Source organism: Dendrobates tinctorius, unplaced genomic scaffold (genome assembly GCF_039654945.1).
Source record: "Dendrobates tinctorius isolate UK_male_01 unplaced genomic scaffold, ASM3965494v1 ptg000129l, whole genome shotgun sequence".
NCBI lineage: Eukaryota > Metazoa > Chordata > Amphibia > Anura > Dendrobatidae > Dendrobates > Dendrobates tinctorius.
In genome coordinates this window covers 40,216,486-40,243,327 of record NW_027361797.1, presented here as the reverse complement: position 1 = coordinate 40,243,327, position 26,842 = coordinate 40,216,486, and the positions used below count along the sequence as shown (strand labels likewise).

General features: G+C 43.7%; 1 protein-coding gene across 1 annotated transcript in view; it reads left to right on the top strand.

Moving 5' to 3' along the window:
- LOC141047843 (uncharacterized) overlaps positions 1-25,881 on the top strand; it is a 140,229-nt gene extending 114,348 nt beyond the window's left edge. Inside the window, exon 3 of the mRNA XM_073543167.1 lies at positions 23,142-25,881. Within this exon, the coding sequence (XP_073399268.1) occupies positions 23,142-24,697 (1,556 nt within the window). The 3' untranslated portion in view covers positions 24,698-25,881. The remainder of the gene's footprint in view (positions 1-23,141) is intronic.
- Positions 25,882-26,842: the final 961 nt, after the last annotated feature.

Genomic DNA, 26,842 nt, shown 5'->3' with positions numbered 1-26,842 from the left:
AATCTGTTTTGGTATTTTTTTTGGTGCACCGGTAAAAATTTGATGAAACTCTGAAAACATTGTTTAAACCTGTGAACTAGGAGCCAGGAATGCTTCCAGGGGCGATCCCCATGATGTTCCCATGTATTTTTAGCAGTGTTTTCATCATTTTTATACCTTAAAAGGACCCCCGGGGAGGATCATGGTAAAAATGCTCGGGTCTCCCATAGACTTACATTGGGCTCGTTGTTGTGTCCGAGTACCCGAGTATTTCAATTTGCTCGACCCGAACAACAAGCACCCGAGCATTTTAGGGCTCACCCATCACTAGTGGGCAGCTTTACCATCTGAGGAAATAAAGACCCTCATCCACAACTACCACAAAAGACTTCACGCTGTCATTGATGTTAGAGGAGCAATACACGGGATTAAGAAACGGGGTATGTGAACTTTTGGGTCATTTGGATGTTTTGAGTTGTCAATAGGATTTAAAAAGAGAAAACACAGTAGTTTGACAATAAATGGCTTCACCCAACCACAATAGTTTAATTTTTAGTATCCATGATTAAGGACTGGTGTATAGTCAGAAATGCGTACGAAATTTATACTATATTGCTGGATGGAATTGAAGATGTCGTTCACTTTTTAACTGCACTGGGATAAATTTCTATTTTATACCTGATACAGGAAGGATGTATATCTTTGTACCGTGTTAGCCAGTAGATAGAAAAATATTCAGAATTGAGAGTCCTCAGTGGTTGATACCTTTTAATGGCTAACTGAAAAGATGGTAATACATTGCAAGCTTTCGAGACTACTCAGGTCTCTTCATCAGGCTAGACTAATACACAATCTGAAGAGTCACATATTTATGCACAAGCAACACAGAAAAAATGCAATAGATAAGACGTGACGTGAAGCAGAACTATCAATATGGGAGAGGGAGAAACATAAATATTGGACCAGTACATACTGTAGATAAGGAGTCCGGATGTTTTAGGCTGTGTGCACACGCTGCGGATTTTGCTGCGGATTTTGCTGCGGTTCCGCAGCGGTTTTGTCTGCTGCGGACCCTCAGCAGTTTTGGCTGCGGTGTACAGTACCATGATTCCCTATGGGAATCAAAAACCGCAGTGCAGACGGTGCGGATTTTTCAGCGCGTTTTTTCTGCAGTTTTGAAACCACAGAAAGAATTGACATGTCAATTCTTTCTGCGGCTTCCGCTGCGGTTTGCCATCTCCATTGAGGAGATGAAAAACCGCAGGGCAGAACCGCAGAGCAATCCGCAGGTAAAACCGCAGGTCTTTTGACTTGCGGTTTTACCTGCGGATTGTACAAAATCCGCACCGATGAATCCGCACCTAAATCCGCAGCGTGTGCACACAGCCTTATAGTCCTTTGATTGGGGTCTCCTAATGTGTTGTGATGCCCCCACAAGGTCTTGGAAGCAAATTCCTTAATTGATGGAAAAGGACATAAATCCATGCGACACATTCATTCCAGCACTGAGAGTGTCAAAGGTCGTCATAAATTTATATTCTCAAACTCGTCTCTCTCTCTGAGACTTGAAGTTACCTTTCAATACCAGTAATTTCATATCCATGTTGCTGTGATCAGGGATACAAAAATGTTTTGCCACAGGTAGATCCATTCTTTTTTCTCATTGTGTGACGATGAGCATTCATCCTTGTTCTCAGTTTTTGCCCTGTCTCCCCCACATACAGACCCCCAGTTGGACATTTAGTACAAATAATTAAGTACACCACATTAGATGTAATGCAGCTGAAAGTACCTGGGATCTTGTAGTCCTGATGTGAGTTGGGGATCTTTATCTTGTCCGTGGTCATTATAAATGGACAGGTTTTACATTTTTTCTGGTTGCAAGGAAAGGTTCCTGCAGCTGTTGGAGAGGACAGGGAGCTTCTGACAATGATGCTTCTTAAATTTGGGGGCTGCCTAAAACACAGCAGTGGGGGGTCTGGAAAAATGGATTGTAATCGGGCATCTTTCTGTAGTAAAGGTTGTAACTTCCGTGCAGCTCCCCTTAGCACTTCCAGATTTGGGTTGTAGGTGACTACTAGAGGCACCCGGTTATTTTCTTCTTTAGCTTTGTAATGTAGCAGGTGATTCCTTGACATTCTGGTGGCTCTTGTAATTTGGTTTTCAATTGTTCTTGGATGCTAGCCCTGATTCAAAAAGGTCTTTTTGAGGCGAAGAGGGGCCTAAAACTGTCCCTGAAATTGGGACCCTAACTATCCATGTCTCAGGGGTATTCTTGATGGTAGAGATGCCTGGGTCACCAACCTTACTATAATCTTGTTAAACCTTAATCTGTCCCCTCCCCCACTCCATGGGGCATGGTACAGAAATGTAAGAGAAACAAGACACAAATACAAAACAGGGATAACTGAGTACCACTATCATACAGCAGCACTTACTAAAATATGCAGGAGAATAAGGAAAGGGAGGAATACACAAACCATCGGATTCATTCATCAATCTAATCCCTACATACAATATATATCCACCATAACTGCAGTTCATGGGTTAGAGTCTCTATCCCCAGGATACACAGGCATCACTTGTGCTATCTAAAACTAACACTTAGCTTCCCCAACAAGTTTTGCTAACATTCTTCCTCATAGGGTTGGGGCTATACATTTTTTATAGAGATTATAAGAGTGAGATTGCACATATATACTGTTGGGTGTTTTTTAATTTATGTACCACTATTTTTTAACAAAGTATAGAAACATGCATGTTTTAATTAATCTCCTAGGCTTATTTACCCTCTGAGTAATTTGGTATTATGAATAATCCACCTCTATAGGCCCCATATAATGTTCCATACAGAATAATGGCCCAATATAATACTCCCTACAAAATAATGGCACTCATATATTAACTCATACAGTATATTGTCACCATATAATGTTCCATAAAGTATAATGTCCCCATACAGTATATTAGCCTCACATATTGCTCCATACAGTAAACTGTGTTCCAAATTATTATGCAAAAAGAGTTTAGGAGTGATAAGGTTAGAATTTTTTTGTTTGTCATTTAAACTCATTGCTGGTGATGTGTGTCAGGGCTCTTTATATCACTGAAAGCAATTGCAGATACCTGTGCACATTAGTTTGGCAGGTGTGTCCAAATAAAGGCAAGACTACTTAAGAAGGCTGTTCCACATTATTAAAGGGAATCTGTCACCCTTTTTTTCGGCTTGCAGCTGCCGTCATAGACATCGGGGGCTTATCTACAGCATTATGTAATGCTGTAGATAAGCCTCCGATGTAACCTGAAAGATAAGAAAAACATGTTATATTATACTCACCGGGGTGGGCGGTCCGGTCCGGTGGGCGTTGCGGTCCGGTCCGACGCCTCCCTTCTTCATGCGATGACGTCCTCTTCTCCCGTCCTGTAATGGCTGCCGCGCAAGCGCATTGCTCTGCCCTGTTGAGGGCAGAGCAGAATTCTGCAGTGCGCAGGCGCCGGACCTCTCCCGACAAGATTTTGAAGCTGCTGGTGCCACCAACGTCCCCCGAACAACAAGATGCAGGGTCCTTCAGAGGTTTGCAGCTGTGCGTAAGCCATCCTGTCGACCACCTCTATCCGCTGCACACAAGCAGAAACGGCTCCACTGGGCCAAACGATACATGAAGACTGACTTCCAAACTGTTTTGTTCACCGATGAGTGCCGTGCAACGCTCGATGGTCCAGATGGATGGAGTGGAGGATGGCTGGTTGATGGACACCCCATGAAAACATGGCTAAGGCGCCAACAAGGAGGAGGTGGAGTAATGTTTTGGGCTGGAATCATGGGGAGATGGAGTCGGAGTCGGAGCTCATTTTGGTGGAGTCGGTATAAAATGGTCCGACTCCTAAAATGTATAATAAATTGGGTACAGTAGTTCAATGCAGAATGTGCTAAATATTTTTTCATAGGAATTTGGGAAAGTTATGAAATATCCTATAAATGGCTGTTCTATTCCTGATCTAAGGCTACATTCACACACAGCATTTTTGCTGCGTTTTTTAAGGATACGTTTTTCAGCTGCTAAAGCAGATCAGGTTTTTAAAAAACCACATCACCTGAAAGGTTTTTGAGCTCATAATGTTTTCAATAGCAAAAGCAGATTAGAAATCTGCTCTATCCATTTATCCATATCTGTCTATCCATATCTTATCTGTACCAAAAAGAATGAAAGCCGGGTAGCACACAGACTAAAGGCCCCTTTACATTTAGCGATGCATCAGCGATCCGACCAGTGATATGACCCGGTCAGCATCGCTGCTGCATCGCTAAACGATCGCTAGTGAGCTTTCACTCAGGAAGATCTCACAGCGATGCAGCAGCGATACAGCGGTCGTTACTTACCTTTCAGATGCGGCAATCCTGACGTCCTCCCGTCCGCGTCCACGCGTCGCTCGTTGGCACCAGCAGGAAGCCCAGCAGGAAGCGCCCGACGAGAAATGGAGCTGCACGATCAGTGATAGACAGCGGGGGAGCCGGTCGGAGGCAAATATCACACACAGCGATATCGCTGCTGCGTCACCAAATCGGTGATGCTTTAGCGATATTGTTAGCGATATCGCTATGTGTAAAACCCCCTTAACACTCCTTTTTTTTTAGCACCAGTCAGGTACACCTCATAGCTGCCCAAAAGGATGCCCAGGACAGGCATTGCTCGTCTTAAGTAACACATCAACATCAATTGATAGTTGGAATAAATAGACTGCATTCACCACATCTTAAGGTGCAGGCTTTATTTTCAAGTGTAGGGGTGTGCAGTATAAGGTTCTGCAGCAGCTGAGGTGTGCAGTATGAGATTCTGCAGAACAGTATGAGGTTCTCCCCCTAGTTTTGATCCTGGCTAAAACCGTTTCTTATAGATATGGCGAACCCTCAGGTAACCCTAAATGAAGGTCAATGGACACAGGTGGCTGAATTGAAGGAACTGCTTAATCACCTATTTACTGTGACTAAAAAATTACAAGCTGAGGATTTAACTCCTGGCATTTTCATAAGGGAGTGGAAGAACTTGCTATTTTGCCTGTCCCAAAGAGGAGATTTAATCACAGATGGCATTTCTGCTTCAATGAAACGGAGAGAGACACAGCTATTGGAAAATAAAATTTTTCTGACAGCTGTTTATGTGGACCCAAGTCATCGTATACTGCTTGATGATCAACAGCTTACTAAAGGAAAAGAAGCTCTGACTGAGGTAGCAGTTAGGATGAGTGGCCTACAGGAGGACTGCCAGGCGCAAGAGGACTTGGGTCCTGACAGTGCTACTGCTGCCATATCTTCATCTTCATCAGATGAGGAGTTTGACTTTGACAATTATTTGGATGATATGGAGCAGGCAAAGCGTTGTTGCAAGGAAAAAGATTTCACTCCGTCTCCTATAGCAGCAGATAGACCATATTTCAGCAAAATGTTTCACTTGCTCTCAAAGAAAAAGAAAAATTCAACCGTTCATCAATACTGACTGTGCATGAGGCAATTCCTTTATACTTGGAAATTGTTAGAGATGTTCCCATGTGGTTACGGCTTTGCCTCCAACCCAAGTTAGTGTAGAGAGGTTGTTCTCTGGCCTTAAAATTATTAGGTCAGATGTGAGGTCATCTATGAAGGAGGATCTGATGGAGGCAATTCTATTTCTTAGAACAAATTCATAGACTGCACAAATGTTATTTAGTATGTTTTTGTTGAAAACTGTTTTTTGCCACTTACATAGTTTATTACATAGTGTTCTATATATATACTGTGTATATATATATATACAGTCATATGTAAAAGTTTGGGCACCCCTATGAATGTTAACCTTTTTTCTTTATAACAATTTTGGTTTTTGCAACAGGTATTTCAGTTTCATATATCTAATAACTGATGGACTCAGTTATATTTCTTGATTCAAATGAGGTTTATTGTAGTAACAGAAAATGTGCAATCTGCATTTAAACAAAATTTGACCGGTGCAAAAGTATGGGCACCCTTATCATTTTCTTGATTTGAACACTCCTAACTACTTTTTACTGACTTCCTGAAGCACTAAATTGGTTTTGTAACCTCATTGAGCTTTGAACTTCATAGCCAGGTGTATCAAATCATGAGAAAAGGTATTTAAGGTGGCCACTTGCAAGTAGTTCTCCTAGTTGATTCTCCTATGAAGAGTGGCATCATGGGCTCCTCAAAACAACTCTCAAATGATCTGAAAACAAAGATTATTCAACAAAGCTTTTCAGGGGAAGGATACAAAAAGTTGTCTCAGGTATTTAACCTGTCAGTTTCCACTGTGAGGAACATAGTAAGGAAATGGAAGAACACAGGTACAGTTCTTGTTAAGCCCAGAAGTGGCAGGCCAAGAAAAATATCAGAAAGGCAGAGAAGAAGAATGGTGAGAACAGTCAAGGACAATCCACAGACCACCTCCAAAGACCTGCAGCATCATCTTGCTGCAGATGGTGTCACTGTGCATCGGTCAACAATACAGCGCATGCATAACGCCTTTTTGTATGACCAAACAACTCAATCTTTGTTTCATCAGTTCACAGAACCTTCTTCCAAAATGTAACTGGCTTGTCCAAATGTGCTTTTGCATACCTCAGGCGACTGTTTGTGGCGTGCTTGCAGAAACGGCTTCTTTCGCATCACTCTCCCATACAGCTTCTCCTTGTGCAAAGTGCGCTGTATTGTTGACCGATGCACAGTGACACCATCTGCAGCAAGATGATGCTGCCGGTCTTTGGAGGTGGTCTGTGGATTGTCCTTGACTGTTCTCACCATTCTTCTTCTCTGCCTCTCTGATATTTTTCTTGGCCTGCCACTTCTGGGCTTAACAAGAACTGTACCTGTGTTCTTCCATTTCCTTACTATGTTCCTCACAGTGGAAACTGACAGGTTAAATCTCTGAGACAACTTTTTGTATCCTTCCCCTGAAAAGCTATGTTGAACAATCTTTGTTTTCAGATCATTTGAGAGTTGTTTTGAGGAGCCCATGATGCCACTCTTCATAGGAGAATCAAATAGGAGAACTACTTGCAAGTGGCCACTTTAAATACCTTTTCTCATGATTTGATACACCTGGCTATGAAGTTCAAAGCTCAATGAGGTTACAAAACCAATTTAGTGCTTCAGGAAGTCAGTAAAAAGTAGTTAGGAGTGTTCAAATCAAGAAAATGATAAGGGTGCCCATACTTTTGCACCGGTCAAATTTTGTTTAAATGCAGATTGCACATTTTCTGTTACTACAATAAACCTCATTTGAATCAAGAAATATAACTGAGTCCATCAGTTATTAGATATATGAAACTGAAATACCTGTTGCAAAAACCAAAATTGTTATAAAGAAAAAAGGTTAACATTAATAGGGGTGCCCAAACTTTTACATATGACTGTATGTAATCGATATTACATAGTGTATTACATATTTACAATTTATTACAGTTTTTTGTGTTCTAAAGTTATATTCCAATAAATATATATTATGTTCTGTCTAAATGTCTTGATTATTGTATCATAAAAATGATTACATGTCTGATGTTCACATTGTACTACAATAAATTTTTCACTTAAATATAAGCAATATATGTTGGAGTCGGAGTCGGTGGAAGGGAAATTGAGGAGTCGGAGTCGCAGGTTTGGCTTACCAACTCCACAGCCCTGGAGAGAGATTGTCGACCCCTTTAGGATCCCTGAAGGGATAAAGATGAACTCCATAATCTATGTGGAGTTTCTAAAACCGCACTTCCTGCCATGGTTCAAGAGGAAGAACCGTGCTTTCCGCAGCAAGATCATTTTCATGCATGATAATGCACCGTCTCATGCTGCAGATAACACATCTGCATCTCTGGCTGCTATGGGCATAAAAGAGGACAAACTTATAGTGTGTCCATCATCTTCCCCTGACCTCAACCCCATTGAGAACCTCTGGAGCATCATCAAAAGAAGTGTCTATGATGGCGGGAGGCAGTTCACATCTAAGCAACAGCTCTGGGAGGGTATTCTGTCCACATGCAAAACAATTGAAACACAAACCATCCAAAAACTGACAAATTCAATGGACGAGAGAGTTCAGAAGCTTCTTTCGAACAAGGGGTCCTATGTGAAAATGTAACATCACCTAGAATAAAGTTTTGACTTGAAAACTGTTTGATTTCATTTTGTAATAAGCTGATAATGCTTATAATTTCACAATTGACCATTTTTTTGTTCAAAATAAAAAGGTTGAAAACTCTGCTGTGCATAATAATTTGGAACATGCATTTCGAGTGTTTATTATTTTTCAAAATATACAGTTTTCATAGGCAGTTTGTTCAAAAACATTGCAAATTATACTAGAATAGTAGATGACTGGAAAATAACAACTGCAATTCATATAGGTAATTTAGAGAAAATATGAGGAAATATTGTTTGCATAATAATTTGGAACACAGTGTAAATTGGCTCACCCTCCCCCAGTCCTACTCTCACCCTCCTGGCATCTGCATATCAGGCTCTGCTACATCTCACTTCCGGCGTCTGCTTCTCTCTTCCTGTCTTCTCCCTGTGCGGTCACATGGTACCGCTCATTAAAGTAATGAATATGCGCTCCACTCCTATGGGAGTGGAGACACGTCCATATTCATGACTTTAATGAGCTGTACCATGTGACCGCACAAGAAGAAGACAGGAAGAGAGAAGCAGACGCCGGAAGTGAGATGTAGCAAAGCCTGATAGCCAGGAGGGTGAGTATCATGTCTCCTGCTCCCCCTCCCCCTCCGGCTTTCTGTTGTATGACTTGTGTATAAGCCAAGAGGATCTTTTTCAGTCCAAAAAAGGGGCTGAAAAACTCAGCTTATACACGAGTTTATACGGTACTTATAGTGACGCCGGCTTCTATCACTATACCCTGCCATACTGACTGAGGGCAGCCCCAGTGATATAGGAGGTGGAGATGTCAGCATGTTTTGGCGGCTCAGGTGCCCCATGAGCTTGCAGTGAAAACCTCCATCTAGAACATTCCATGTGAGTTTTCCTTCTGTCTGTGACTTTTACATTATTACTTTCACAGCTTTGACATCCAGGCAAATATCTGAAGAACATCAATACTGAAGCCATAATGGAGAAAGGAAAACGCAATGTGCGGGATGAGGAGTGGTGCAAAGAGGACTTTCCTACAGGTAACTGCCCCAGTGAGTAGTCACCATTATATAAAGCAGAGAAGAGTCACATTCTCCTCATTCACCAGATTGGACAATTGAAGTTTTTTGTTATGTGGTTTTTTTTTTTTGGCCATAGGATTTCCCCATTCGGCTAAAATACAGATCATATATGGCTGACAATGTAATAGCGCAATATGTAATAACCGGTTGTGTATCTGTAATATGGATTTAAGAATAGACTGGGATGATAGATCATCAAAGACGCGTGACACCTCATTGTGGTATCTAGTTTAGTGTTTTAAATCATATTTATCAGAGTTCTGGTTCCAGGATTAATATGTAACATAAGTAACCTATTTGATATACGGAACTAGCTGGAAATTAACCACTTTACCCCCAAGGGTGGTTTGCACGATCATGACCGGACCAATTTTTACAATTCTGACCACTGTCCCTTTATGAGGTAATAACTCTGGAACGCTTCCATGTATCCCGGTGATTCTGACATTGTTTTCCCGTGACATATTGTACTTCATGTTAGTGGTAAAATTTAAATGATATAACTTGCATTTATTTGTGAAAACAACAGAAATTTGGCGAAAATTTTGAAAATTTCGCAAATTTTCCAACTTTGAATTTTTATGCCCTTAAATCACAGAGATATGGCACACAAAAGACTTAATAAATAACATTTCCCATATATTTACTTTACTACAGCACAATTTGGGAACCAAATTTTTTTTTGTTAGGAAGTTATAAGGGTTAAAAGTTGACCAGCGATTTCTCATTTTTACAACACCATTTTATTTTTAGGGACCACATGACATTTAAAGTCACTTTGAGGGGTCTATATAATAGAAAATACCCAAAAAGTGACACCATTCTAAAAATTGCACCCCTCAAGGTGCTCAAAACCGCATTCAAGAAGTTTATTAACCCTTCAGGATCTTCACAGGAATTTTTTGAATGTTTAAAAAAAAGAACATTCAACTTTTTTTCACAAAAAAATTACTTCAGGTCCAATTTTTTTTTTATTTTACCAAGGGTAACAGGAGAAATTGGACTGCAAAAGTTATTGTGCAATTTGTCCTGCTTACGCTGATATGTGGGGGGAACCACTGTTTCGACGCATGGCAGAGCTCAGAAGGGAAGGAGCGCTGTTTGACTTTTTCAACGCAAAATTGGCTGGAATTCAGATCGGAAGCCATGTCACGTTTGGAGAGCACCTGATGTGCCTAAACAGTGCTAACCCCCCCACAAGTGACCCCATTTTGGAAACAAGACCCCCCCACAAAACTTATCTAGATATGTGGTGAGAACTTTGAACTCCCAAGGGCTTCACAGAAGTTTATAACGTACAGCTGTACAATTAAAAAATCATATTTTTTCCACAAAAATGATCTTTTCACCCCAATTTTTATTTTCCCAAGGGTAACAGTACCCCAAAAGTTATTGTGCAATTTGTCCTGAGTACGCTGATACCCCATATGTGGGGGTAAATGACTATTTGGGCGCATGGCATAGCTCTCAAGGGAAGCAGCGCCATTTCACTTTTTTGGCTGGAATTGAGATCGGACGCCATGTCGCGTTTGGAAAGCCCCTGATGTGCCAAAACAGTGGAAACCCCCCACAAATGACACCATTTTGGAAACCTGACCCCCCCAAGGAACTTGTGTAGATGTGTAGTGAGGACTTTGAACCCCCAAGGGCTTCACAGAAGTTTATAACGTACAGCCATAAAATTAAAAAATCATATTTTTTCCACAAAAATGATCTTTTCACCCCAATTTTTATTTTCCCAAGGGTAACAGAATAAATTGGACTCCAAAAGTTGTTATGCAATTTGTCCTGAGTAGGCTGATATTCCATATGTGGGGGTAAACCACTGTTTGGGAACATGACAGAGCTTGGAAGGGAAGGAGCTTCGTTTGACTTTTTCAACGCAGAATTGGCTGGAATTGAGATCAGACGCCATTGCGTATGGAGAGCACCTGATGTGCCTAAACAGTGGAAACCCCCCAATTCTAATTCCAACCCTAACCCCAACATAGCCCTAACCTTAACCCTAATGGGAAAATGGAAATAAATACATTTTTTTTTATTTTATTATTTTTCCCTAACTAAGGGGGTGATAAAGGGGGTTTGATTTACTATTTTTAGCTGGTTTTCGCAACTGTCATACACTAAAAGACGTGTCAGAGACACCGAACTACACTTGCTCATAGAGCCAGTGCGCATGTCCTGAGTACAGAAGCAGTGCTAAAAGTTACCTGGGGAGCAGGGCAGCAGAGGTGACCAGGCGTGCTTCAACTATTAGTGTCAGGGTCCAGTCAGCGCTGGAAAGTAAAGAGGCACGGGACCTGCGGACACTGAAAATGAGCAAGCATGCACAGGACCTATGGTCATGTGACTGCAAGGGGGCGGGGCTTAGCGTCAGAGAAGCCAGAGAACTCAGATTATGGCAAAGCAGAAGTCATGTACAGTACAGACCAGTGAGGTACAGGAGGGATAAACAGACGGGAGGTCAGACAAAGCCAAAGGTCATACACAAGATATCAGTACAGTACCAGGGATGAGACAGAGCGCATAATCAGGGCCAAGCAGAGATCAAAACCAAACAGACATATAAGGTACCAGGCAGAATCCAAAGCGATATCCAGGGAACAGACCGAGTCATACACAGAGAATCAAGTAACCAGAACACAGCACAAACACACTCAGGGGTCACCACACAATGCCAAGGGCGAAAGTATAACTGACAGGGATGGGAGCGTCCTGAGGCTATAAGAAGCCTCCCCCAGAACCAGGGAGAGGCCACAATCATAGTCCCAGGTGTGCAGGTAAGCCTGCACCGGGATCACAACCTTTAACCCCAGAAATGCCAGTCATCAGCACTGGTTCCAGACATTAACCCCACGTGTGCGAGTCAAACCCGCACTGAGATCATGACAGTACCCCCCTCTCAACGGGGGGCCTCTGGACCCCCAGGCTTGCCCGGGTACTTAGGATGGAAAGCCCGCACCAGGCGATCAGCATGCATCAACCGGGCCGGTACCCAGGACCTGTCCTCCGGTCAATACCCCTTCCAATGAACCAGGTACTGTACCGACCGCCGTACCAACCTGGAATCTACGATATGACCAATCTCGTACTCCACCTGCCCCTCGACCAAAACAGGAGGAGCAGCAGACTCGGAGTCTCCCCGGACTGCTTCAAAAGGTTTCAGTAGAGATTTGTGGAAGACGTTAGGGATCTTGAAAGAGGGTGGAAGGCACAGCCTGTACGCCACTGGATTGATTTTTTCCACAATCTTGTACGGGCCAATGAATTTGGGTCCCAACTTGGCTGACGGAATCTTTAACTTAATGTTTCGCGTGGAGAGCCAAACTTTCTCTCCCACCCGAAACATGGGACCAGGTGTTCGTTTCCTGTCCGCGAAAAACTTATACCTGCCTTGAGACCTAGATATACGCCGCTGGACTTCTGCCCATGTATCTTTTAACCGCTGAACAGAGTCCTCAGCCCTGCGAAACCCCGAATCCAGACGAGAAAACTCACCAAAATGAGGACTGAACCCATAGTTAATCAAGAAAGGGGACCTACCAGTGGATTGACTCACCCGACTATTGAAGGCAAATTCAGCCAACGGCAGTGCATCGCACCAGTCATTCTGTCTAGCAGAGGTTAGACACCTGAGGATCTGTTCCAGGGACTGGTTAGAGCGCTCCGTCTGCCCATTGCTCTCAGATGGTATGCAGACGAAAAGGACAGAGACATACCTAATTTTTTGCAGAAAGCACGCCAAAACTTAGCCACAAACTGCACACCACGATCAGACACCACATTCAGGGGTACCCCATGCAACCGGATCACATGCTGCACAAACAACCTGGACAACGTCTCAGCTGACGGTAGTGCGGACAGGGGTACGAAATGAGCCTGCTTAGAAAACCTGTCCACCACTACCCATACCACTGTATTACCCTTAGATGGAGGGAGATTGGTAACAAAATCCATGGATAAGTGAGTCCATGGCCTTTCGGGCACTGCCAAGGGTATCATCTCCCCCGCCGGCCGGCTATGAGAGCTTTTAGAACGAGCGCAGACCCCACAACCAGCAATGAATTTTTTTATGTCCGAACCAAGGGTAGGCCACCAAAAGATCCTAGCCACCGCCAGACGTGTGGCTGAAATACCAGGGTGAGCACTCAGCTTGGATTCATGGAACTCCTGCAAGAGTTTCAGGCGAAGTTGCTCTGGGACAAACAACTTCCCCTCTGGCTTGGCCGCCGAGGCCTGCGACTGGGCCCCCTGAATCTCCCGTTCCAATTCAGATGAGACCTCTGCTATCACAACCCCAGGGTGAAGAATGGAGGACGGTGGCTCTGGGGGCGACACCGGCTGAAAACTGCGTGATAAGGCGTCAGCCTTGACATTCTTAGACCCTGGACGAAATGTAATCGTAAACTGAAAACGGGAAAAAAAAAGTGACCAACGGGCCTGTCTGGGCGTTAGTCTTTTAGCAGACTCAATGTATGACAAATTTTTGTGATCCGTGATCACCGTAACCGGGTGACTGGCCCCCTCCAAAAAGTGCCTCCATTCTTCAAACGCCAATTTGACCGCAAGAAGCTCTCTATTGCCTACATCGTAATTTCTTTCCGCAGCAGAGAACTTCTTGGAAAAGAAAGCACATGGCCTGAGGTTGGTTAGAGTGGCAGGCCCTTGGGATAACACCGCCCCCACCCCCACCTCAGAGGCGTCCACTTCCACGACGAATGGTTTGGACGGATCCTAACACAGGAGCAGGCATAAAACATTTTTTCAGCGTTGCAAAGGCCTCTTTTGCGAGCGAGGACCAATTTCTCACATCCACACCTTTGCATGTTAGATCCGTGAGAGGTTTGACCACTTGCGAAAACCCCCGGATAAATTTGCGGTAATAATTGGTGAACCCCAAGAAGCGCTGAAGACCCTTAAGATCTCGGGGTTGCACCCAATCTTCAATGGCCTGCACCTTCTTGGGGTCCATGCGAAAACCCTCACCGGATACAATTAACCCCAAAAAGGACAACTCTTGTACACAGAATACACATTTCTCCAATTTGGCATACAAATGATTTTCTCTAAGTCTTTGGAGCACAGTTCGTACATGTTCCAAATGAGAATACTTGTCGGGGGAATATATCAAAATATCATCTAAGTAGATAACGACAAAACGACCAATGAGATCCGAGAATACCACGTTGATGAAATTCTGAAATATGGCAGGGGCGTTGGTAAGACCAAACGGCATGACTAAATTTTCAAATAGTCCCTCGGTCGTGAGGAACGCGGTTTTCCATTCATCCCCCTCCCGGACCCTTATCAAATTATATGCCCCCCGAAGGTCCAGTTTAGAAAACCACTTTGCCCCTGATAGTTGGTTACATAAATCAGGAATCAACGGAAGGGGGTACGTATTCCGTACAGTAATTTGATTAAGCTCCCGGAAGTCGAGACAGGGACGTAACCCGCCATCTTTTTTCTTTACAAAAAAAAAACCTGCCGCCACAGGTGAGACTGAAGGACGTATGTGTCCTTTGCGCAGACTTTCAGTAATGTACTCCTTCATAGCCAAGCGCTCAGGACCGGACAAATTAAACAGACGGGCTTTGGGTAATTTAGCCCCCGGGACCAGCTCAATAGCGCAGTCAAAGGGTCTATGTGGCGGTAACGTATCGGCCTCGCTTTCGGAGAATACATCTTCGAAGTCCTTCAGGCATTCCGGAATACCTTCCAGCTCGACAGATGATACAGACACAGATTTAACTGGTTCAACCAGCAGTGCGGATTTATCACATAACGCAAAATCATTAAACCCCCATTGAACAATCTCCCCCGTTTTCCAGTTAATAACTGGGTTATGGTGTTGTAACCAGGGCATGCCCAACACCAACCCTGCAGGTAGATTGTCCAGCACAAAACAACTTATGTTTTCCACATGAGTAGCGCCCACTCTGAGCGAAAACACATCAGACATAAAGCGAATTCCCTCCTTAGTGAGGGGAGATGAGTCAATGGCCATCACCTTGATCGGAACCTTGAGCCTAACTGTCCCTATCTTGCAGTGTGTGACCAATTGGGAGTCAATGAGGTTAATAGATGATCCGCAGTCCACGAAGGCTGTAGAGGAAAAAGAACTACCGTCCACAAACAGTTCCACAGGCAGTAATACTTTAGAAAATGAGGAAAATGGTACCTGAGGGTCTGAGCAGCCTCCCCGTTGACTACCCAGACCTAGTCGTTTCCCGCCGACCGGGTTTGAAGACGGGCAATTCGGGCACTCCCTTTTCCAATGTCCCGTTTTACCGCAGTAAAAGCATAACTGCTTGTCCTTCCGGCGTTTCCTCTCCGTATCCGTCAGGGAGAGGACGCCTACATCCATGGGCTCAGGGGCAGTCTCTTTTCCACTGGGGAATAATGGAGTATCCACCTGCATCACCCCTCTGGCCCGCAGCCTGCGGTCCATCCGGACGGCCTGGGTCATGGCGTCATCGAGAGAGTTAGGTGGGGGATGTAACGCCAAGGCATCCTGCAGCCGCTCGGACAAGCCTCTGCGAAAGAGTCCTCGGAGTGTGGCATCGCTCCAAGAGACCTCTGCCGCCCAGCGGCGGAACTCAGAACAAAACCACTCAGCTGAGTGTTTCCCCTGACAGACACTCATCAACATGTCCTCTGCCAATCGCACTCGGTCAGGTTCATCATAACTGTGCCCGAGGGCCTCAAAGAATGCGTTCACTGACATACGTTCAGGAGCAGAGGAAGACAGAAGTAGGGAAATAATGACCCCCACCCTCTGGAACTCATCCCCGGAGGAGCGGGGCCTTAGAGAAAAAAAAAGCTTGCATCCTTCTCTGAAAGACCTGAACTCCTTTTTGTCCCCTGAGAAAAGGTCTGGTAATTTGACCGGAGATTCGGGGGACGCTAATGACACATCCCTACCCCCAGAACCAGAAGCCCCTGCATCGACAGCCCCCTGCACAGTAACCACCAACTGTTGCTGGGTCTGGGCCATCGTGCGTTGTTCCACATTGAGCTTATGGAACATTTGGGTCAGGTGCTTGACCTGATCAGCCAAGGCTTGTATGGGATCCATGAGGATAAAACACACTTTTTTTTTTTCTTCAGAGACACCGCACTACACTTGCTCATAGAGCCAGTGCGCGTGTCCTGAGTACAGAAGCAGTGCTAAAAGTTACCTGGGGAGCAGGGCAGCAGAGGTGGCCAGGCGTGCTTCAACTATTAGTGTCAGGGTCCAGTCAGCGCTGGAAAGTAAAGAGGCACGGGACCTGCGGACACTGAAAATGAGCAAGCTTGCACAGGACCTATGGTCATGTGACTGCAAGGGGGCAGGGCTTAGCGTCAGAGAAGCCAGAGAACTCAGATTATGGCAAAGCAGAAGTCATGTACAGTACAGACCAGTGTGGTACAGGAGGGATAAACAGACGGGAGGTCAGACAAAGCCAAAGGTCATACACAAGATATCAGTACAGTACCAGGGATGAGACAGAGCGCATAATCAGGGCCAAGCAGAGATCAAAACCAAACAGACATATAAGGTACCAGGCAGAATCCAAAGCGATATCCAGGGAACAGACCGAGTCATACACAGAGAATCAAGCAACCAGAACACAGCACTAACACACTCAGGGGTCACCACACAATGCCAAGGGCGAAAGTATAACTGACGGGGGATGGGAGCTTCCTGAGGCTCTAAGAAGCCTCCCCCAGAACCAGGGAGAGGCCACAATCATAGCCCCAGGTGTGCAGGTAAGCCTGCACCGTGATCACAACCTTTAACTCCAGAAATGCCAGTCATCAGCACTGGTTCCAGACATTAACCCCACGTGTGCGAGTCAAACCCGCACTGAGATCATGACAAGACGCTTTTATTGTAAAAATAGTTTTTGCATCACCACATTTTGAGAGCTATAATTTTTCCATATTTTGACCCATCGAGTCATGTGAGGTCTTATTTTTTGCGGGATGAGTTGACGTTTTTATTGATACCATTTTCAGGCACGTGACATTTTTTGATCGCTTTTTATTCCGATTTTTGGGCCGCAGAATGAACAAAAACAAGTATTTCATAAATTTCTTTTGGGAGGTGCGTTTACACCATTCTGCGTGTGGTAAAATTGATAAAGCGGTTTTATTCTCCGAGTCAGTACAATTACAGCGATACCTCATTTATGTCTTTTTTTATGTTTTGCCACTTTTATGCAATGAAAACAATTTTATTTAAAAAATAATTATTTTTGCATCGCTTTATTCTGCGAGCTATAACTTTTTTATTTTTTCACTGATGTTTGACAAAAAGGAGAGAAAGAAATAGGCCATGAACAGGGGATCACCCTGGATTTCTCAGTTGGTGCCATAAAGGCCCGTGATAGTACCTTTTTGGGGTAGCCTCTGTTCTTGAATCGCGTTGTTAAATCCCGTGCATGGGCCAAAAAATCCTCTTGCGTACTACAATTCCTTTTGACACGATAAAACTGCCCCTTGGGGATGCCGTTCCTAAGGCTGGTTTCACATTCGCGCTTTTTAAGCGCACGCACGGCCGGGGGTAGCTCCGCCCCCGAGCCGGCTCTCTGCCCGGCGTGCCCGCCCCTTCCTTGTAGCGCCGCCTCCTAGCGCACAGCGGCGCCTGCGATCGGCGCACCCTATCTTTAGCATAGGGTGCGCAGATCGTGCGCAGGCCGTGCGCTAGTTGCGCTTTGACCTGCGCTGCGCACTTTTGACGGTGCGCCGTGTGCGCCAAAATCAAACTTTTCGGATTTTGGCGCGCACGGCGCACCGTCAAAAGTGCGCAGCGCAGGTCAAAGCGCAACTAGCGCACGGCCTGCGCACGATCTGCGCACCCTATGCTAAAGATAGGGTGCGCCGATCGCAGGCGCCGCTGTGCGCTAGGAGGCGGCGCTACAAGGAAGGGGCGGGCACGCCGGGCAGAGAGCCGGCTCGGGGGCGGAGCTACCCCCGGCCGTGCGTGCGCTTAAAAAGCGCGAATGTGAAACCAGCCTAAGGTGTTGTGGATGGAAACTGGTAAAGTGCAGTAAACTGTTAGTAGCCGTCGGTTAACGGTATAGAGTAGACAGAATGCGGGAACCATCCAAACGAAGCTTCAAATCCAGAAATTCCACTTGTGTTTTGGAGAAATGGGAGGTAAGTCGTATATTCAGAACATTGTTGTTTAATGTCTCAACAAACTGTTGACATTCATCCAGGGTGCCTGTCCAGAGAAACAAAATGTCATCAATGTAACGATACCATCTATTGACATGGATGGAGAAGGACTCAAGACAGTATACCCTGGTGAGCTCCCACCACCCCAAAAACAGATTTGCATACGCGGACGCACAGCGTGCGCCCATCGCGGTGCCAGTCACTTGCCTATAGTGGACCCGATCGAAGACAAAATGATTTTTATCAAGTATAAAATGTAACAAGTCCAGCAGGAACGAGTCATGTTTTCGATCGCCCAATGTATTTTGGTCCAAAAAGAAAGAGACCGCCTGGATCCCCAAGTCATGCCGTATACACGTGTACAATGACTCCACATCAAGGGTTACAAGCCAGGTGTTCGGAGGGACATCAAAATCCCGTAGCTGTTGGATGAGAAAAGTGGAGTCCCTTACAAAAGAATCGAGGGAAGACACAAGTGGCTGAAGAAAAAAGTCAACATAGATGCACGGTCGTTCCAATAAACCACCCATCCCGGACACAATAGGCCGCCCAGGCGGCACCTGTAAAGATTTATGTACCTTAGATAGCATATAGAAGGTCGGTGTCCTAGGATGGTGGTTCGTCATAAACTCCTTTTCCCTCTTGTTGATAATGTTGCAGGTGAATGCCGAGTCCAATAAACGGTCCAGTTTAGCTTTAAAGGCACAAGAGGGGTCCGAGGGGAGAACCTGGTAACAGTTAGCGTTTGATAATTGCCTTTTAGCTTCATCAAGGTATAATTTGATAGGCCAAATAACCAGATTCCCCCCTTTATCAGCCTCACGGATGACAAATTCCCGATTAGACCCCAACTTGGCAATAGTAGCCTGTTCAAGCTTACTTAGATTCTTGTCTGTTAGAATCTAACCTTAAAGTTTTTATTTCACTGCACACTGTATTGAAGAAGGACTGCACTGCTGGAAATAGTGAGAAGGAGGGTGTGGCCTGGGACGGTAACCTACCGGAGAAGCTCTTCCTCCTTGTAAACCTTCTTCATTCTCACCCAACAGATTCAATAGATCTCTAAAAGCCTGTCTTTCGATTAAGGGAAGGTCATCAATAGCGGATGGCTGGTGATATAGTAGTCTGAATGTGAGCTGTCTACAAAAGAGATAGACATCCTTTGTTAGAGTAAACTTGTCAAGGCAACTGGTTGGACAAAAAGAAAGAGTGCGTTTCTTTTGTGAAGTGTCTTTTCCGTCGGCCCCTCCTGTTGCGCCTTCGGCGTCGCTTTGCTCGGATGATAAAAAAAAAAAAATCGCTAGACGGGAGTTCATGTAAAGAGGCTATACTTTTCTTTGGTGCCATAGTTGGGCCCGAGGTCCTTTTGTTGCCTCTATGCACCCACCTGTACGCCGTCCAGCCTTAAAGTCATTCTGATACCTTTTAAAAAAATTTTTTTTGCCCCCAATCCCCTCTTTTTCAAAGTTATCAATCGTAGTTTTAAGTTGGATCTGAAAGGGCTCAAATAAGGTTTTTTTATCAAATTTACCCAAATCACCCTCAATGGTTTTGATCTTATCCTTAATGGTAGCCAGAATCCCACGATCATGCTCAATAAGCATCTCCATAATAATGGCAGAACACCGAAATAAACCACTCTCCCAGGTTTTTTGGGAAAGCCTCGTCCGCCTCCCAGGCAGGAGAAAATTGTATCCTAAGTCCTCTAGGAACCAAACCACACTTTTTGTATTCCTCTAGTGTTTTGATGTTCCACCATGTTTTAGTTAATGACTTATGTAAACCAGTTAATTCCCTAGAAACACTCTGAAAATCCACATCACCTATAACGCCACTAGCTGTAACAGCCGGGCTATTATCAAATATACCACTGGCCTGATTATTCCATGCAGCTTCCCTAGCCGCTAAATCCATATCGTAAAATGAGATCAAAATTGTATAGGATAAAATATCTATATATTTGGTCGTGTGCCAACACCCAGAAGTAGCGGAGGAACAAGCAACCGCAAAAATAGCAACGAGAAACAAAGAAATGGGGGCACCACCGAAAGGATTTAAGGGGATCCAACCTAGACCTAAATAGTACATATGTTTTCCAAAAAGGAGAGAAAGAAACAGGCCATGGACAGGGGATCACCGTGGATAGGACATAGCATAAGTAATACAAATTTTATTTAACACAGCAAACAGCAAAAAGATTCTAAAAACAGCATCTTCTTGGGTTTATATTATTCCTTGTACTGTTTTTGTAATTATTGGGCTGAAATTGCATCATTTTTTCATTGTATTTGTATATTATTGGTGTTTCTGACTCATGCTCTATATTACCTATGTGTGGGCTTATTAATTCTCCTATTGAGAATCCTGTTTACATGGACCTGGGGATATAGGCATTATTCTCGGTGAGGGTGTTAGTTGGTAGTAGGTGGGCTGCTCTATTATGAGCATTGGATTGTTTGTGTATGTGTCACATTTGTGACCATTTTTACTGTTTTTAGAATCTTTTTGCTGTTTGCTGTGTTATATAAAATTTGTATTACTTATGCTATGTCCTATCCAGGGTGATCCCCTGTTCATGGCCTATTTCTTTCTCTCCTTTTTGTCAAACATATGTACTGTTTAGGTCTAGGTTGGATCCCCTTAAATCCTTTCGGTGGTGCCCCCATTTCTTTGTTTCTCGTTATTTTTTCACTGATGACGCTGTGTGGCAGCTCGTTTTTTGTGGGACAAGATGACGTTTTCAGCGGTACCGTGGTTATTTATATCAGTCTTTTTGATTGCGCGTTATTGCACTTTTTGTTTGGCGGTATGATGGTAAAGCTTTGTTTCTTATTTTTTAAGGGGTTTACTACAGGGGTTAACTAGTGGGACAGTTGTATAGGGTGGGTCGTTACGGATGCGGCGATGCTAAATATGTGTACTTTTATTGTTTTGGGTTATTTTATTTCCAAAAAATGAATTTATTAGGGAATATTTTTTTTTAATTTATTTAGGGATCTTTTATTATTTTTACACGTTTTTTTTTTTTGTTTTTTTTTTACTTTATTTTATTGTCCCAGGGGTGGACATCACTGTCTAGTGTCAGATCGCTGATCTGACACTTAGAACAGCGCTGTGTCTGATCAGAGATCTGACAGGCAGTGAAGCAGGCTTTCTCAGCCCTGCTCTCTGCAGGCATTGAGGAAGCCGCCTCCCTGCAGGCCCCCGAAGGCCGCGTGGCCATATTGGATCAGGGAAGGAGGCCCTCAGAGCAGCGCAGCACTCCCTGCTGATGCTTCCCTAATCCACCACTACACTGCGATAATATTCGATCGCAGTGTGTCAGGGGTTAATGTGCTGGGGGGCGGTCCGTAACCGCCCCTGACACATAGTCCCGGGTGTCAGCTGTGATAATCAGCGGCACCTCCCCCCGGGAGCGTAGCTGATCGCTTAGACGTACTATACCGTCCCCGGTCATACGGGCCCTGGTACCGTGGGCGGGATAATACGTCTGATGTCAGAAAGGGGTTAAAAAACCTGTTTTTAGACAATTGTCTCATAGTCACAGCCAGGAGTAGATAAGAGAAAGCAGAGAATTGCCTGGGCTTATCCAGCTTTATATTTGCTCTATGGCCATGACTGCCTAATACACGACCATACGGCTCCTCTGTTCTGCATGTAGCGGTCAGCGATTGTGTGAGATGGACACCACCTAGTAGTACTGATGCCTGAGCATTTCTCTAGGCACAAGTGACACAATATGAGCAAGTCCTGCACTCTGTCACATGGAAGATGGGGCGCCAATGGTCGATATGAAGTGTTTACTGAAGAATAGACGTAATTTCCACAGCACACACCACAGGATGCAATATGGAAGCCAATTATGCTTTATTATTCTAATACGGTCCAGACCACAGACATACAGTAGACATGTAATTAGAGATGTTAGTATAGACAGTACTTACCTGAGTCTGCTGACCGCATTGTCTCTGAAATTCACCATAGCCATGACAGTTCGGCCAAGCATTCATCTATTTTCTATGGGGAGAGAGAACAAAGCTGCTTCCATATCATGAATCAGTGCTTGTTACAGGTCAATACCTGCTTGTCTAAATGAACCCCTAAAGATAACCTATCAGCTACAAAAATGCTATTTACCTGAAGGTATGTGGTAATCTGAATGTAAATAGTATTTAATGAATGTTAGGCTTTTTTACTGGGAAAGCGGCTACCAGGAGAAATTGAAATATGTTCCTTACAGCCGCTCGCTTCGAGTCATTGAGGTGGTGCATGAAGCTCTAACACAGAGCCGTGACTGCTACAGCCCTCTACTTCTCCTGAAGAATAAAATCGGCCTCTGCAAGGAGAATATAATGTCATCAATGAGCAGTGATTGATGATATAGGAAGGTGATTGGGGCTTATTAGCTTTCATTTTGATGAAGGAATGATGATTTGTTTCCTTATCTCATGGCGTTTTTATTATTGCAGAACATCCTCTTTTTATACAAAGGGGATGATGCGCTGTCAACAATGATCATTTTTATTCTCATATAAAATATGTGACCAATGACAAATTTTTTATTATTTGATGTTTCCACTGGCCAATGATTGAGAATGAACATTAGCTGTGAAATCATCACATTATGTAAATTACACTTCAGTCAGTTAATAATAGAACTTTGCTACACACTTTGCAATTTCTATGTAATTTTTTTATTTTTACTTTTCTTAATATTTTTATATTTAGATTAATATAAGTATTAAGGTTATTTGACAAAAAAATCACATCAGTTATATTCTTGACAGATGGTCGTACCAGCAGCTCCAAAATCCAAAAAAGTATTGCACAAGACCCATATGACGAACATCCCAACATCTCAGACGTGGATCCTTTTAAAGTACAATGCGCTAATTCATCACAGACTATTAAACAAAATAAAAGTCACGGAAGAAGTGTGGAAAATAAAAAAGCTCTAACAAGGAAGAAGCCATTTTCATGTTCAGAATGTGGGAAATGTTTTAAAGATAAATCACATCTTGCTGCACATGAGAGAATTCACACAGGAGAGAAGCCATTTTCATGTTCAGAATGTGGGAAATGTTTTACTATGAAATCAAATCTTGCTGCACATAAGAGAATTCACACAGGAGAGAAGCCATTTTCATGTTCAGATTGTGGAAAATGTTTTACTATTAAATCAACTCTTGCTGCACATGAGAAAATTCACACAGGAGAGAAGCCATTTTCATGTTCAGAATGTGGGAAATGTTTTACTATGAAATCAAATCTTGCTGCACATGAGAGAATTCACACAGGAGAGAAGCCATTTTCATGTTCAGATTGTGGAAAATGTTTTACAGACAAATCGTCTCTTCTTACACATGAGAGAATTCACAAAGGAGAGAAGCCATTTTCATGTTCAGATTGTGGGAAATGTTTTACTCTGAAATCACATCTTGTTAGCCATGAGAGAGTTCACACAGGAGAGAAGCCATTTTCATGTTCAGAATGTGAAAAATGTTTTGCTCAAAAATCAACTCTTGTTACACATGAGAGAAGTCACACAGGAGAGAAGCCATTTTCATGTTCAGAATGTGGAAAATGTTTTACAGAGAAGTCAGTTCTTCTTATACATGTGAGAATTCACACAGGAGAGAAGCCATTTTCATGTTCGGAATGTGGAAAATGTTTTATAGAAAAATCACATCTTGTTACACATGAGAGAATTCACACAGGAGAGAAGCCATTTTCATGTTCAGAATGCAGAAAATGTTTTACAAAGAAATCTAATCTTGTTACACATGAGAGAATTCACACAGGAGAGAAGCCATTTTCATGTTCAGAATGTGGAAAATGTTTTACAAAGAAGTCAGTTCTTCTTATACATGTGAGAATTCACACAGGAGAGAAGCCATTTTCATGTTCGGAATGTGGAAAATGTTTTACAGAGAAATCTAATCTTGTTACACATGAGAGAGTTCACACAGGAGAGAAACCATTTTCATGTTCAGAATGTGGGAAATGTTTTATAGATAAATCACATCTTGTTACACATGAGAGAATTCACACAGGAGAGAAGCCATTTTCATGTTCAGAATGCAGAAAATGTTTTACAAAGAAATCTAATCTTGTTACACATGAGAGAATTCACACAGGAGAGAAGCCATTTTCATGTTCAGAATGTGGGAAATGTTTTACTCTAAAATGTCATCTTGTTAAACATGAGAGAATTCACACAGGAGAGAAGCCATTTTCATGTCCTGAATGTGGGATATTTTTTTTATCTAAATCTCAACTTGTTAGACATCAGAGAACTCACATTGGGAAGAAGGCATTGCAATGCTTTAATGACAAAACCTAGTTTTTGAAATGTGACTAGAGATGGGCTGACACCTGGAAGTTCGGGTCCGGTGGTTTTAGCCAAACAGTTACAAAAATTTCGGGTTCGGGTATCAGAACAGTACCCAGACCCCATTCACTTGAGTGGGGGCCCGAACATCCAGTGTTTGCTGCGCTTTAATGTGCATTACAGCTCAGGAAACACCGCTTCTGATCATCAGGGAATTCCTCCCCGCCGGTCAGAGCCGCGGTTCCCACGCTGTCAAAAGACAGCTTGAACGCTCAGCTGTGATCGGAGGTATAAAGTTTACCTCCGGTCACTGGTGTCAGCTGATGAGACTACTGCTCCCGTCATCTGACACCTGCAGCTGCTAATTACAGTGAGAGCAGGAGTGGTGGATAGGACTTTTCATCTGCCGCTCCTGCGCTGTAAATAAATAATTGAAAGAAAAAACGCTGTGGGTTCCCCTGTATTTTTGCTAACCAGCCAGACAAAACTCACGGCTGGGTTCTGCAACCCTCTGCTGTCAGCTTCAGCAAGGCTAGTTATCAAGAATAGAGGGGTCCCAACGCTGTTTTTTTAAATTATTTACATAAATAATTAAAAAAAACGGCGTGGGGTTCCCCCCATTTTTGACAACCAGCCTTGCTAAAGCTCACAGCTCGGGGCTGGTCAGCTAAGGAGCCATGGATATGGGACCCCCCCAGCCTAAAGCCTGAAGGTAAACTTTATACTTCCGATCACAGCTGAGTGCTCCCCTTGTCTTTTGACAGTGTGGGAACCGCGGCTCTCTGACTGGAGGGGAGGATTTCCCCACCGATCAGAAGCGATGTTTGCCATGCACATGACAGCGTGACAAACACCCGGTGTTCGGGCAGCCAAACCCGAACAGTAACACGGACTTCCTGGTGAAGTCCATGTTCGGTGTCCGTGCCCGAACAGTAGGTGTTCGGTACAGACGCCGAACTTTACTGTTCAGGTTCACCCATCTCTAAATCTGACGTGTCACTTTTTGTGGTAATAACGATGTAATGTCTTATATCCCAGTTATTATGAAAATATTTATTTTGCCTATATGTTGTGATTTATTTTGGTAATAAATGTAATAAATGAAAATATGCAATATTCAAACTTTGAATGTTTATACCTGTAAACTGTATGTATGGTTTTACTATATAAAACAACTTACCAAAGCATTTAACTTACATCTTCTATGTCAGTAATTTTTCAAACATCCTTTTATTTTGTTAGAAGGGTTAAAAGTTTAGTAGTTCAGTAATTTTTCATTATTTTAGGTAAATGTGCAAAACTCGTTTTTTTAGGGATCTATTCAGATTTGAAGTGACTTTGAGGTGCTAACAGGGCCGCATCATCCATGAGCCAAGTTGAGAAATGAGCTCAAGCGGCACTCTGTCTCTGAAGAGAGGGGGCGGCAGAGCGGCGTCCTCCCCTGCAATCAGATAAGCCGATGCTGTGCTCCTGGCTGGCTACAATGCTGTTTGCGGTGATTGGTGAGTCACTGGTGTTTGTGTGTGACACTGACAGTGTGAAGATAACAACCAGAGAGCTGCTTGGCTGGCTGTGATCAGGACTTGGGAGGGAGGACTCGGAGGCTGCCTGTCTGTATACTTTTGTTTCACTTTCATTTGAACAATTGGCTCTCTGCCTCCTCTGTTGTCCACCCCCTGCAGCCAGGGAGTGTGAGATGATTGGTGATCCAGTCAGTGAGTCACAGTCACTATACCTCTATGTATGTGTTCATCCGACTCATGTCCTGTCCCAAATTCCCAGTGCAGACTGCAGATTACTGGAGAAGAACTTGGAGAACGGAGATGGAGATATAATATCCACACACAATACATCAGCGATAGTAAGCTGCAGGACTGTAGCCAGCAGGTGAGGGGGAGACAGGGTGGCAGTGAGTGTGAGTGACCAGTAGCAGCAAATGATTGCGGCCCTGAGTGTGTAACATGGTGACAGTGAATGTGAGTGTAGCTACTGGCAACAGGTGAGTGCGGCCCCCAGGACAGCATGAATGTTTTCTTTAAAGGGAACCTGTCACCTAGTTTAGCTATCCTCCTGTCCCTGCATCTTCCTAGCACATCCCTAACCATCCCTGTCTGACCTAAATGTGAATTATAAATGTTGAAAAAAAGCGATTTACAC